This window comes from Sporothrix brasiliensis, assembly GCF_000820605.1.
Source record: "Sporothrix brasiliensis 5110 chromosome Unknown Cont20, whole genome shotgun sequence".
Lineage (NCBI taxonomy): Eukaryota > Fungi > Ascomycota > Sordariomycetes > Ophiostomatales > Ophiostomataceae > Sporothrix > Sporothrix brasiliensis.
The window spans coordinates 1,606,594-1,620,613 of NW_024467139.1; the positions used below are offsets into that span (position 1 = coordinate 1,606,594).

The 14,020-nt window shown below is 55.1% G+C and overlaps 6 protein-coding genes across 6 annotated transcripts; 1 reads left to right on the forward strand and 5 right to left on the reverse strand.

Annotated features, from left to right (window-relative positions):
• Positions 1–258: 258 nt before the first annotated feature.
• SPBR_09016 (uncharacterized protein) lies at positions 259–591 on the forward strand (the record flags this gene model as incomplete). Its single annotated transcript, XM_040767142.1, has 1 exon — positions 259–591. One exon carries the CDS (start codon positions 259–261, stop codon positions 589–591), a length of 333 nt encoding a protein of 110 aa, XP_040616424.1.
• Positions 592–1,642: 1,051 nt separating this feature from the next.
• Positions 1,643–2,986, reverse strand: SPBR_07301 (elongation factor Tu; the record flags this gene model as incomplete). The annotated part of the gene is made up of 1 exon (XM_040765555.1): positions 1,643–2,986. One exon carries the CDS (start codon positions 2,984–2,986, stop codon positions 1,643–1,645), a length of 1,344 nt encoding a protein of 447 aa, XP_040616425.1.
• A 757-nt stretch (positions 2,987–3,743) lies between these two features.
• Positions 3,744–5,924, reverse strand: SPBR_06774 (uncharacterized protein; the record flags this gene model as incomplete). The annotated part of the gene is made up of 1 exon (XM_040765030.1): positions 3,744–5,924. The coding sequence occupies one exon, from the start codon at positions 5,922–5,924 to the stop codon at positions 3,744–3,746; it is 2,181 nt and encodes a 726-aa protein (XP_040616426.1).
• Positions 5,925–9,208: 3,284 nt separating this feature from the next.
• On the reverse strand, positions 9,209–10,039 carry SPBR_07736 (uncharacterized protein; the record flags this gene model as incomplete). The annotated part of the gene is made up of 1 exon (XM_040765990.1): positions 9,209–10,039. The coding sequence occupies one exon, from the start codon at positions 10,037–10,039 to the stop codon at positions 9,209–9,211; it is 831 nt and encodes a 276-aa protein (XP_040616427.1).
• Positions 10,040–10,893: 854 nt separating this feature from the next.
• Positions 10,894–11,625, reverse strand: SPBR_07810 (uncharacterized protein; the record flags this gene model as incomplete). The annotated part of the gene is made up of 1 exon (XM_040766064.1): positions 10,894–11,625. The coding sequence occupies one exon, from the start codon at positions 11,623–11,625 to the stop codon at positions 10,894–10,896; it is 732 nt and encodes a 243-aa protein (XP_040616428.1).
• A 331-nt stretch (positions 11,626–11,956) lies between these two features.
• Positions 11,957–13,525, reverse strand: SPBR_07126 (extracellular rhamnogalacturonase; the record flags this gene model as incomplete). Its single annotated transcript, XM_040765380.1, has 3 exons — positions 11,957–12,585; positions 12,663–12,698; positions 12,760–13,525. The coding sequence occupies 3 exons, from the start codon at positions 13,523–13,525 to the stop codon at positions 11,957–11,959; spliced, it is 1,431 nt and encodes a 476-aa protein (XP_040616429.1).
• Positions 13,526–14,020: the final 495 nt, after the last annotated feature.

Below are 14,020 nucleotides of genomic sequence, written 5' to 3' on the forward strand. Positions count from 1 at the left end.
AACTCGTGTTGGGCCCACAATAACTGTGGCAGACGCACAAATCCACACAGCAGAGCTGCGAAATTCGAAAAAATTGCCTATGCCCGCGGGAAAAAAAAATCCCACCTGAGCCCCAGAGGGAAGTTCGCTAGTGTAGCACTTTTCCGCTCTCCCTTTCCTCTCGCCTATTTTTCGTTCCCCTTCCACCCTCACCACAACCACGCAACTTTTGCTCCCCGAGAAAAGCAAACCGTTCTTTTCGACCTCAAAACCGCAATCATGTCTCACGAGTCTGTTTGGAACTCCCGCCCGCGGTCGTACGGCAAGGGCGCCCGCCAGTGGTACGCAACCCCGATTCGAAGAGAAGAGATGGAGATGGACGTCGATATGGACGAGAAACACGGAGACGAAGAGATGGAAGAGATGAAAGACACTGCATCGGCGAACAAACGACATGGTAGAGAGATGGTGAACGAACAGAAACAAATGCTAACATTCTGCAGCCGCGTCTGCGCTCACCGCGCTGGTCTGATCCGCAAGTACGGCCTCGACATCTGCCGTCAGTGCTTCCGTGAGAAGGCCAACGACATTGGCTTCGTCAAGCACCGTTAAGCGATTTGCCCCTCCTGGGACCAGAACTCAACAACCAAAAAAACACGATCCATTAAATTACTACAAAAAATAACGATACGGCCGTCCCTTTTCTATCTTTGTCGCCACGGGAACTTGAACCAACACAAAACGAACCTCTTTTTGGAACGGAATGGAACGATGAACGTGAACCGACGAGGGGAGGAGGACGTGCTGCATGAATGAGAAGGAGGGGAACACAATCCACTGTACGACAAGCGAGGTGCCGACGAAGACCGCGACCTCACCCACCCGACCGGATTCTCTCGGCATTGGCAGCACAACAGTACTGTACCTATTGACGATTGAATGAGGGCCAATATTGTGGACCGGGGAAGAAACGAGATGTATATGGCCCAAGAACAAAAGCCAGAAGAAGAGGAGGGAACGTTTTCTTTTGTGCTTTTTAACTCAGCCAAACGGGAGCATGACGGGCGGAAAATAAAAGGGGGCGCACTCTTGGGATAGTTTCTCTGTCCTGTTCCCCCGAACTGTTTTGTTACTTTGCTTTTTTTTTCTACAGAATAAACGGAAATAATTCTGGCAACGAAGTGGCGCGATTTTATGCGAAACAGACACGTACACATAACTTACACGTAACTGTTTGTCGCCATGTGACGAACTTGGAACTGAAACCTTTATTTTCTAATGTACACAGTGTAGCCAGCTACCAAGGGGAAAATCTTGCCGAGAGGAGATGTAGGAGATTGTATGTCAATGATAGATACATGACGCCATGTCCGAGTCAAGAGTAAACTCGGCTCCGGCCGGTGAGGGCGGGCTTGAACTCGCACAGCAAAGAAAGTATGAAGCACGAGTAAAGCCAAAAAGAAAAAGAAAAACAAGCCTTGGGTAGTCGAGTCTTTGTCTTTTTATATGTTGCCTTTTCCGTTTTTTATACCTCCAGCCAGAACCGGTAGTCCGTCTCCCTGGATCTTTTGTCCAAGCTGTATATCATACCAACATTTTGTATTTTTCTTCCCCAGTATTTTGTTTCGTTAAATTCTTGTCCAAGTCACCCACACACTGTCATCTATTTGAGAATGCGGGTGACAATGCCCGTGGCCACGGTGCGGCCACCCTCACGCACGTTGATGCGCTGGCCGTTGTCGACTGCGAGGGGGTGCTGCAGGGTCACGACCATCTCGACGTTGTCGCCGGGCATGACCATCTTGGAGTGCTTGTCCTCGGTGCCTTCTGGGAAGGTCAGCGAGCAGGCCTCGTCGGCCGTGCGCAGGAAGATCTGCGGGCGGTAGTTCTCGCGGAAACCAGTGTGACGGCCACCCTCCTCCTTGCTCAGGACGTAGAGCGACACCAAGAACTGCGTGTGGGGGGTGATGGAGCCGGGCTTGCAGATGACCATACCGCGGCGGACATCTTCGCGACGCACACCACGCAGCAGCAGACCCGAGTTGTCGCCGGCACGCGCCTCGTCGCACGACTTGTTGAACGTCTCAATGTCGGTGACCTTGGTCTTGATGATCTCCATGCCCTTGCCAACGAGCTCAACCTCCGAGTCCTTCTTGAGCGTACCGCGCTCGACACGGCCCGACGACACGGTACCGCGGCCCGAGATGGAGAACACGTCCTCAACAGACATCAGGAAGGGCTTGTCCAGGTCGCGCTGGGGGGTGGGGATCCAGGAGTCGACAGCGGCCATCAGCTCGTCAATCTTCTGCTCGCCAATGTCGGGGCGCTTGCCGTCGAGGGCGCACAGGGCCGAGCCCATGATGACGGGGGTTTCGTCGCCCTCGAAGCCGTACGTGGTCAACAGCTCGCGCATCTCCATCTCGACAAGCTCCAGCATCTCGGGATCCTCAATGACGTCGATCTTGTTGACGAAGACGACAATCTTCTGCACACCGACCTGGCGGGCCAGCAGCAGATGCTCACGGGTCTGGGGCATCTGGCCGTCCGACGCAGCCACGACGATAATGGCACCGTCCATGTTGGCGGCGCCCGTGATCATGTTCTTGATGTAATCGGCGTGACCCGGGCAGTCGACGTGAGAGTAGTGGCGGTTTTCGGTAGAGTATTCAATGTGGGCAGTCGAAATGGTGATACCACGCTTGCGCTCCTCGGGGGCCTTGTCGATGGAGCCATAGTCGAGGAAGTTGGCCATGCCTCGGTCGGCCTGGCGCTTCGTGATGGCAGCGGACAGCGTCGTCTTGCCGTGGTCGACGTGGCCAATCGTGCCAATGTTCACGTGGGGTTTGGTGCGCTCGTACACAGCGTAGCTGCGGCAGAAGCTCAGGACCGGCGACGGCTTGGCGGCGCTGCGCTGCAGAGCGGCCAACGGGCTCGTGCTGGGCGACCGCAGGACGACGCGGGCCGACCGCACGAACGGCGCCAGCGTCCGGAAGGTGGTCGCGACCATTGTGAAGGATGTGCGAAAAGAAAACGAAAAAAGGAGACAGAGAGAAGAGATGACGGTGCCCTAAAATAAAAAGGCCGCGTTGGTAGAGAAGGGGGAGAGGGGGAAAGAGGAGGGAGGAGGGAAGAGGAAGGAGAAAAGAGAGGCCCAAAATAGTTTGATTTTCTTGCAGCCGCAAATTTTCGACAGCGATGGCAGGCACTCGGGCTACAGTACCACTGGGCAAGAACAAAAATTTTGGAGCTCCCAAGTGCCTCACCCATTGGGAAGGTGCGGCCTGGAGGCATTGTGGGTCTTGTGCACGTGATGTATCTTACGTTGAAGGTGTTCGAGGTGGGGAAGCTTAAGTATTTCGTAGCATACGATTGGCCAATTCTTCCACTATTGACATTCAGCAGTTATGTGTAAGTGAGCCCACTGCCGTGTCAAATCGGGGCACTTACAGGGCACACAGGGCAATTGAGCTTACGCTGTTCAGCGCTTTACGCAGGATAACGTCGTACACCATGGGGAATCTCATCAACACGGTCATGATGTCAATTCGAGCCGGCTGCAAGCCCATGCAATCCGTGTAACTATTTTCGGAATAAGAAATATGAAATATACCAAGGTAGATGGTAAATAGACATGAGGAAATAAGACGGAGAGTAAATGGTTGGGTGTAAGGACAATTCGCTTATGTTAATGATCAAAAGATCAAAGAGCATCAAGATACCATATGAAGACATGAAAGATAGAAAGAGAAATGCTCAGGGTACGCTTAGGACCGCCAACGCTGTGACTCAACATCGCTGTTCCACGCATTGCTGCCACCAGTGTTGTTGCCATAGCTGGGCCGTCTGGGGGGCGCAACACCGCCGCCCACGCCGACACCGGCACCCCGCTGGCTCGACGCTGTCGTGGGACGCTCATTGAAGTACGAGCTGTACGAACTCTCTTCGGAAATCTGGCGGCCGTGGCCGTAGCCGAAGTTGCTGCTGGGGCCATTCTGAGCAACGGGCGTGACTTGGCCCATCTGCGGCATGGGCGCCGTCATGTTGCGCTGAGGCGGACCGCCACCGTACGTCCGTGGTGATACCGGGTACGGGTTGGTAGCGCTGCGCAGGGGCGAGCTAAGGCCAGGACCAGCAGGACCTCCACCAGGCGCCGTTGGGCCAGGGCCATAGGAACGAGCAGACGGTGCAGGGCTGACGCGGCCCATATTACCACCCTCGTCCGGACGGTAAGCAACATAGCGAGGACCTCCGTTGCCCGACAGCGAATTGTTTCGGCCGTTGGCCTTGACATTGTTGTAGCCGAAATCTTGCGAGCCCGGCTGGCCATTGCTGTGGCTATTGGCATATGGAAGGTCCGTGGACGGCATGTCGTTGATACTGCTGCTGCTGTTGTTGCGGTTGTAGCCATAACCTGCGGGCGACCGGGCAGGGGGTGGTATCTGAGGCATCGAGCCCTGGCCAGGATACATGCCCTGGTTGTTGGAGATGGACGAGAAGCTGCCGTTGCGGCTGTTGTTGCGCATGTTGCCGTACGGCATGGAGCCGCCCGTGTTAGTCCGATTGAGCTGACCCGGACCCGGGCCCGGGCCCTGACCATATGGCATTGGAGGACGTCCGCTGGGCAGACCACTAGGCAGACCGTCTCCCAGTTCCGGTAGTGACGGCGTAGGTGAAGACGATCGACCCGGTTCGGCGGCGTAGCCAAGCAAAGGCGCGCGGGTCGAAAATTTTGCGCCATTGGTTGGCGTAGATGCAGCCATGGTGGACATGGAGGCCATCGTGTCGGAGCGCGAAGGTGGCATCCTGGGCCGTGGCTTCTGGTCAAGGGCATTGAGCTCAAAGGTGCTGCCGTTGGTGGGACCTTTGCCGCCAAACCCACCGGTGGCGGTACCGGGCCGGGACGTGTACGGCGGCAGCGTGGCCATACTCGCCATCGTCTCGCTGCGCTGCAGCTGTGGCATCATCGGCAACTTGTTGTCGTCGCCAACGTTGGGAATGGTGGCGGTCAGCTCGGTGGGTGGCTGCACGCCGTTCTTGATGGCGGCCTTGAGCTCGGCTTTCTTGCGGCGACGCTCCTCCTCGGCAAGGGCCGTATTGACCTTTTTGGCAACAATCTTCATGAGCCGCTTGTTAATCTTGCGCGAGCAGTAGCCCGACAGGCCGCCGTCGGAGCGCGGAATGTAACTCCAGAGGAAAAAGACGAAAAAGAGGAATGCGAGCAGCAGCGACAGGAAGGAAAAGACCCAAATGATCAGCGTGAAGAGCATGCCAGACAGGATGACGGCCTCGCGGTAGTCGCCCTCGGCCAGTGTGCGGATCTTGTCGAAGAAGTCGAGGATGGTGTTGCCCACATTGTCGCCCGACGCAGATAGTTGCGCGTTGTACACAGAAAGCAGAGTCAAGGCATTGACGGCTTGGCGCGGGCCCGAGCACAGCAGCACACGGATCCAGCTCTGGAAGCTGAAGTAGGTGAAGAGCGCAATGTACTCGGCGCCCTTTTTGCTCTTGGTGAGCTCGGCGAACACCAGGAAACGCTTCCAGCCTTGGCCCTTGCCCCAGCGCACACTCTCCAGGCGCACAGCCAGGCTGTCGAGGTAGCACTCGGCGACACTGCCACGGCGCATGATGCGCATGGCACGGATGTGCTCGTACGCGAGATTGACGACGGACAGGATGATACATATCGAAAATATCCACTTAGAGGCCGTGAAGGAGATGAGCTGCGTGGGTGTGATCTCGGACGACCAACGGTCGAAGACGAGCAGGTTGACGGCAGTAAACGTATCGACGGCGTAGACAGCGATGGATAGGCCGAGCGAGAAGTAGAGGTAGGCGTAGGCGAGGGGCGTGAAGCAGGAGGACGACTTGAAGTCGTTGAGGCCGATGTAGTCCCATTTCTGCTCGGGGCGGACATCGGCCTTGTTTCCGTGGCTTAAGAAGCCCATTGCGTGGCGATGTGACGGAAACGAGAGGATGATGTAAAGAGACTCGACGTATGGCGAGGTAGGGGACAAGACGTAGCTGCTATATTGCGAGCATGCCGGGTGATCGGTGTCGATGCGGTATGTAATGGTATATAGAGATCGTATATATCCCTTGATGTAATAAAGACTGGCAGAGTTGGACTCGTCTCAACTCAGTTGAACAGACGAAGAAAAGGTGGGTATCCAAAAAGAGGGAATATCGAAAGAGAACGGACGGAGAAGAAACACAGTTTCTGTCGAAAAAAAATGTTTGATAAATGTCGATGTCGATGTCGATGTGAGAAAACAAGAGAAACTCGGGCCGGCCGTCAAAATTACACTCAAAAAGGAGTGAAGCAACAAAACAACAACAAAAAAATCGAAAGCAGAGCGGAGAGTAGCGAAAGGAGGATGTCTCTTCGTCTTTGCAAAGACTCAGGACAAAAGACGTCGTTGACACAACGAAACAATGTGAAGGTCGAAGCGACGATGCGTGGAGAGAAGAGAGGAAGAAAGTGAGTGCGAGGGAAGCGGTTGAAAGATGAGAGGAGTGGGCACAGGGCGAAAGAGCGTGCACACACAGTGAGATAGGGGAGAAAGTGGCCCTGGTCAGGCCCGAGGTGGCCAGGGGGTTTAGACGCAGAAACGCTACCAGACCCCCGTCAGTGTCAGAGGATGCGGAGGGGTACAAAAAGCAAATGATGAAGACGAGGGAACGGCAAACGACCAGCGTTCACAATCCGTGGGCCAGGGCAAGTTGCAGTCCGAAAGACAGGCGATCAACAGTGGACCTCTGGGTCGGTCTGCAGCTGGAAGCCCGGTCACTGAGCCAAATGCAGCATGCAAAACGAAAAATGCGTAATGCAAACGTGGACTCAATGCAGATGCGGACGCAAAGTATGAGACGGACCAAGGAACGTGGGAACGGCCATGCAAAGGGAAGAACAGCTAGTGTGCAGAAGGTCGTCCTTTTTGTTGATAATAATGGACGGTTTTGCGGACTGTTGGACGAGGATGTGCAGTAGATCACGGTGGCGGGCGTCTGATCGACAGAAGGGAGGGAAGGGAGGAATTACGTCGCCGACAGTACTCCGAATTGAGAGCCAGGGAGAGGAACGGAACGCGAGACTGCCGCTGAGGCAAAATGAGTTTTCGGAATCGAGGGTGACTGTGAGTGTGCGCAAAGTAATAATAAATAATAAATAAGAATAGAGTGCAGAGGACGAGCCTTAAGAACGCTTTATGACTGTCGACGATGCTTGTTCTCTTTAAGTCGTCCCAGACAATTGTTGACAAGCGCCGGATCGACAGGAGAAAAGAAGTGCAGAGAAACAAAGATAGCTCCGAACGAGAGGCAGGGCAGGCACAAGAAAGTGAATGGCTCTCCGTGCTTGGATTTGAAGACAGCCGGCCATAGATAAAAATTCAAAGAGGAGTTGGAGGCCGGTATGATACCAATGGGCGTTTACGTCGAATCCGGACGAAAGCGGCCACGCTCAGCGAGGCCACAGCGGTGTTTGGTTGGATGTGAGACGATGAGAGGACGGAGACAAAAAGAGAATGCCCGGAGGGAAGACGTGAGCCGCAAGAGACGCCGGAGATGCGACCAGCGACAGATGAACAATGGCGAAACAGAACCGGGACGACACACGCTGACAGGATCGCAGACAAAAGGCCAGAGGAAACAAGCAAAAGAGACAGGATGAGGTATAGGGCCTTCCTCTCCATGGTGGTTTTGGAGCAGGGATTAACAGGGGTGTAAGAAAGCGGGACGCATGCAGGAACGGATCAAGATATATATTACGTCGTGTACTCCGTATGTCGTACAACATACGGATGTATGAAGTACACAAGCAACTGATAGACACAAGGAGATGAAGAACAGGCCACAGACGGATCCCCGGCGTTCAAAAGACTCGCTCTGCAGCACGGAGCAAAGACACACAGTACATAACAAGACCTCAAAGCAAGAAAAACGGTCAACCCAATTCGCAAAACTCGATGCCAGCAACTCAAGGATCGGGGCCAAGCTCAGGACCCGCGAGCCATTGACCACGGTCCCCACGGCGCCATTTGTCCTGCGATGGCGGCGAAGAGAACGAGAGAAGTACCTCCGTAGACGTGGAAGAGGGCCTTGCGGCCTACAACTGCCAAGATGGGCAAGTGGGTAGTGCGACTGTGAGTGAACGGGATGGACAAACGAAGAAACGAGTTGAAGAATAGGAAGAAAGAAAGGAGAAACGGATAAAAGAGGCCGGCGTCTCAATTCCTGCGGCCTGCAGCGAAGCGCGGGTGTCAGGGGTGGAATGGAAAAAAAGAGGAGAAGAAAAGGGTTCGTCAAGAAGATCGTTGTTGTTGTCTACAAAAGAGAGGATGGACCTGACGCTAGTCCTGTTTTGGGAATCTGCGACTGGTTGAAACATCCAATGCAGGTTGCTGATTGGCCAGCGCCTGGTCCCTGAGAAGAAGGAAGGAGGGACCGGGGAGTGGGCCCTGGCGGGAGATTTGGCAGCCGCGCTGTTTATTGGAGAGAGGAAAAAAGGGGGGCCACACCGCGACCAGGGACGAAACAGTGTGGGTGAGCACTGGCAGGCCAGTCAGGGCCAGAGAACGGCAAAGAGCGGCCTTTGGCAACGGAAGACTCAGCTGAAGACCATACGACACAAGCAAACCTGCAAAATCTTGGAGAAGCCAGAGCAAGGCCCGGCGTCGCGCCTGCCGTCTTGAAACGCGCGAAGAAAAACTAAAAAAGGAAAGATGGAGGGGACAACACAGACCAATGAAAAGGTCGTGGTCAGTGATTGGAATATTGAATAAAGCGAAACAGAACGTCAAGAGAAAGCATTCGATCGGCCACACGGACATACCAGCCGTAAATAAATGCAAACGTCGTCCGGCAGAAGCCAGACCCAAAATGGACAGTTAATACATTCGTACCACTCTCAGCCTCAGGCCAAACTGCATTAGTCGACGACGACGGAGCACGGCAAATTGTGTCGTATTTCGTGATATTGAGCTCCAGCAACATAACATGGGCAATGGCACGGCGCAGCAGGTGGCCTCTGAAGGACCAAAGCAAAGGCTCGGATACGTTTTGTTTATTTTCTACTTGTTCTATTGTCGTCGAACGCAATACGTCAAAGGGCCGTCTCTGTTGTATTGTACAAATCTCCCCATTTGACGACGTCGCTTTGGACTCCCAGCCGATCCTCAAAGAACGTCGCATCGCAAGTCCTTCAAGCTCCTCGAGCCCTTGTCCCCCGCGTCTATGCAGCCACGTCCACCTCCTGTGGTTCACTCAACGCCGTCTCGTAGTCACGAATGTCCTCGGGGCGCGGCTTCGGCCAGTGGGCCTGCTCCGACGCCAGGAACCCGTGGTACACCGCCGCCAGTTCAATCTGTTCCTGTGTCGTTAGACCCGCCTCCGAGCCCGCCCGCCGCTTGACGCTCTCGGTCGTCTCCTTGAGCGACACGTTGTCGTCCTCCTCACTCACAAACTCGTACGACCGCCACTCCGTGTTCTTCCAGGCCGTGCCCCGACCCGGGTCCACGCCCTCGTAGTCCTCTGTGAGAAAATGCAGGAACCCGCCATGCGTCACCACCACGACGCGGTCGTCGGCGCCCAGGTCCTTGGTCAGGTCCCGCAGAATCCGCCGTGCCGACTTGGCCCGCGCCGCCAGCACCGGCAGCGCAAACGCGTACGGGCTGCCGGGACCCTTGTTCGTCCAGCCAACGTGCAGCCGCGACAGGTCGACCCTGTCAGCAGGGAACAGGTCGGTCTGCTTCTCAAGCACCGCACGCGGTGTGCCGACGTCCGAGGGCATGGCCGACACCTCCTGGAGCTCGGGCACCGCCAGCACACGGACGCCGCGCTGCGACACGGGCGCAAAGGACAGCAGCGTCGTCTGCAGCGTGCGGCGCAGTGGTGAAGACACCAGCAAACGCACCTTGGCGTGGTTGTCGGCGCCGTAGACCTGCTGCAGCGTGGCACACTGCTCCTCGCCGAGCGACGTCAGCAGCGGGTCGGGCATCTTCAGGTTGTCCGAGCACAAGTTGTGGAAGCCCTGCGCATGGCGCACAAAGTCGATGACAACCATGGTGGGAGTTTGAGGTAACGTCGGGTGAAGTCTGGTGACGTGTGGGGTAGTGTAGAATTTGTCCGGGGGACGCTGAGGTGGGTGTCACGGTGAAGCGGAGGCTGCGTCACGAAGATTGTCGTGGTTGCGGTTTGGGAGGTATTGCGTCGCAGTTGGGAGGAAATTCGAGATCGTGGGACAGAAGACCAAACCGGAAGGAAGAAAGGAAATAAGAAAATAACAAGAATGGAAACAGCGAGAGCCAATGCGGGCGAGCATTCGCCTTTCGGGTAGGAATGACCGACACCTCCGAACGACGGCCGTAAAACACCGCTCAGGCTGGTCAGGAAGGTGCGAATGTATGCGCGAAAGGCACAGCCGCCTAATTGCCTCCGGACACGGCGTCGTTACGGTCGCCCACGTGCAAAAGTGAGTCAATTGCAGCTTGCCAATTGGCAGCAGAATGGCAAACAACACGTAATAGCATACTATTTGCGGCCGGTCGAGGCCTAGAGACTTAACGGGAAATTCCACCGTTCAGGAACGGGCAGCGCAGCCAAAACTAATACTGTAAGTCGTAGTTTCCTTTTTGGGTCAGTCCGCCATCTCGCGCCATCCACTTGCACTTTCACTTGTGTCACCTGCAAAACACATCTGCACCTTCCTCAATAAATGATGTCCATAGTTTATGTCGGCAGGTACGCCTTGGGACTCTGTTGTTTGCCTCCCCCTATTTCAAAATCGACTTCAGGCCTCCAAACATGTACTCAAAATGCCGTCATCCGACAACGGCACGACACCGCATTCCATGCTTCGATATCGGCTGCACCACCTGAAACAGTGCCCGGTTGCTTCTGAACTGTCGGCCTTCTTAATCACTTGCCGCGCACGGCCACTTGAACAGTATTTGCCGCCGGCTGTCGAAGCAAATACTCGGCGAGCTCTCGCTGCAGACGTGCGTTTCGTTTGTTGGTCTTGGTGGTCGAGCCCCTCTTGGCTACGCCGCTTCCACGACCCGTGACAGGCCGCGGCACCCGGGCCGTGATGATAGTATCCGGAAGCACGCCGACGCATGCGGTTCCTGTGTCGGCACGGTGGCGAGGTGCGATCGATGTTCTCGCGGCCGGGGCCCGACGAAGAGAGAACGCGTCGTCCTCGCCCGGCCGCACTCGCCTTCTTTGGTACACACAAGTGTTGACACCGCCGTCGAGACCCCCTACCAGCGTCTGGGGCGGGGGCTTGACGTACCCAAATTTCACGCGCCGTGCCCGGTCCAGCAGCACCATCTTGTGGCCCGTGGGCAGATCCGGCGCGTTTGGGTCATTGGCGTGGATGCGGCGCACATTGTCAAGCAGCCGGGTGATGTCGCGGTTTTCGTTGGCGAGGTACCGTCCGTCATCGCGAAAGCGGTCGCCAATGTCGTCGTCTTCGTCCTCATCGTCGGCACCGTCCCGCGAGATACCGCCTCTCTCGGTCCAGCGTTCGAGAAACCGGAGAGTCGCTCTCTCTTCGGCAGCGGCCGCCCGCGTCGCAATCGTGACCTGTGGCACATACGTGTAGTCCAGCTGGTCGTCGAGGACGACATCAAACGACGGCTCTTTGCCCATTTTATGAATTGTGAGGGCGATAACTGGTAAGTTGGTTCAAATGGTGGAATTCAAAATCTAACAAATATGTGCGATACTCATGTCGTTGACTGTTTTGTTTTTGTTTTCAACAAGATATCTGGGTCAATCACAAACGTGAAAAATGCGTTTACATCAAATTTATTCCTATGTATAATTTACAATAAAAAACTACTGCATTCGGTATTGAAGAGCTAACAAAGAAGAGGCCGTGTTCGTTGATGCACCAAGAGTGCCCAATCCGGATGTTCTTTGTCTAGACGACAACCAACAGAATACTGACAAAAACAAGACCAACCAACCACAAAATGCATCACTGCCGGTCTTTTGCTGCTGCTGCAGATGCTGCAGCACCGCCCATCAACTTGCTGTACGGCGTCTCACCAGGAAAAAAGCTGGTCGGCACCGCCGGAATCGGAATACTACTAGACAAGCCCAGAGTCGTGAGATCGGCTGCCATGGTCGGCGCATTCCAGCCCGACGGTGCCGATGGCACCGTCATCGTCGTTACAGCGTAGCCATCCAGCGATCCTCCACCTGCAGCTGCACCTCCCTTCAGGCATGCGCCTTCGCCATATGCATTTGCGCATTTGTACAGTTCGCGCGATCCTGTTTCCGTCCACACCGCAAAATCGCTCACACGGATTCCAAAGCAAGGCTTTGCATCCGGACACACAATATTGACAGGCGCACGCCGATTTCCGTCACTGCACGAACCGTGCCAGCCAGTGAAGTTGAGGTCGCGGAAGAGAACGCCGTCGCCCGCTGCCTTCTTGAGCTGCGACCAGTTGGCATCGATGTCGAGCGTATAGGCGTTGTGACGCCCGACAAAATTGCTAAACGAACAGTCTCGCACGGTGCCGCCGCCACCGTGGGACTTGATCATGAACATCTGGTTGCAGTTGGCTGAGTAGACTTTGTCAAAGCGAATATCATGAATGTCTACGGTTCGAGTTACGTGTTAATCGTCATCATCTACCCGACTGGGATATTACACTAAGTGACGCGGATAGTCTTACCGATAGCGCTTCCGCCGAGACTCCCCATGGCACATCCTGGACATTGTTAGCTACCACAGAAAAGATGTATTGACCAGCAGATCACCGTCAGACTCACCGCCTGACCAGTTGCAGTATATGTTCTCAATGAGCATGTGCTGTGACGGGTCCTTGATTGTCACACACTCGTCTCGGTTCGACACCTCGATGTCGTGCAGCCACACGTTGGAACCGGACACGTCGATGCCGTCTAGTCCACCTTTGCTACCGCCCCGAATGATCATGTTGTATATTTCTCCGTCGGTCACCGTGTCCATAAACAGGTGGAATAGCGGCGAGTCCACGAGCGCAATATCGTGGACCGAAAAGTCCTGCATGTGCGCCAGGCGCAGGATCCGGCAGCCGTTCTTGTTGTCCTTGTGGTACTCGAAACCGTTGCCTTGGATGGCGCCCTGCGACGTGCTGCTATAAATCTCGACGTCCTTGCCCTTCTCGATATAGATCATGTTGCCGCCGGCGGTGCCCGTTCGGTAGATAATGCCGTCCAGCTGCAGTGCCCAGCCCTGGCCACCACTGAGGCTCACCCACGTCGACATGCCATACTCACCGGGCGGTACATAGATTGTGCCGCCTGTCTTGCAAGCAGCAAATGCCGCGACGAGTGCGGGACCAATGTCGGACGACTTGCTAGCAGTGGCGCCGTGGTCGAGAACGCTGCAAACCTTGGCTGCGCGCTTGGCGGCTGTCGATGTCGTTGGTCCAACACGGCCCAGCAACTGCGCATGGACGGAATGGGGCGCAATGAAAAGGTTGAGTGTAACAAGAACTGTAAAGGTAAAGGCCAGCCTGGCCAGTGGCCGGTGAGGCAAGCTGGACCGCAGCATCTCTGCAAATGCGGTTCGAGAACAAGTGACAAATTCGAGATTAGACTGCAGGCTTCAAAACGAAGGCGATATCTCAAGATTTGACGACCACGACTGCCACATAAAATGTAGATGTCAATAAGGAGCGAACCGAATATTGCGAGTCAGTCGTTCAACAAGTCGATTCGGGGCCGTCGCCTACAGTCATCCATGGTCCAAGCCTTGCCCTCCATAGCCGTGGGTCTTGAAGATGCGGAGAGGCCTTGCTAATTAAATCTTTATGTCTACTTTATCGCAATGGGGATTCCTATCTAAGGTGCGGGATATATACGTCACTCTTATATCCACGGAAGGAGAATTTATATTTGCAGTGACTTTTTCCGGTGGAAACGACACCCGGGGCGAGGGCCGACTCCAAGGCGGGCCAAGAAGGGATCCGAAAAGGTACTTTCGAGCAATATTTCAACGTATTGAGATAACTTTCGTGAACTGAAATATTGAGCAATGAAATGTATT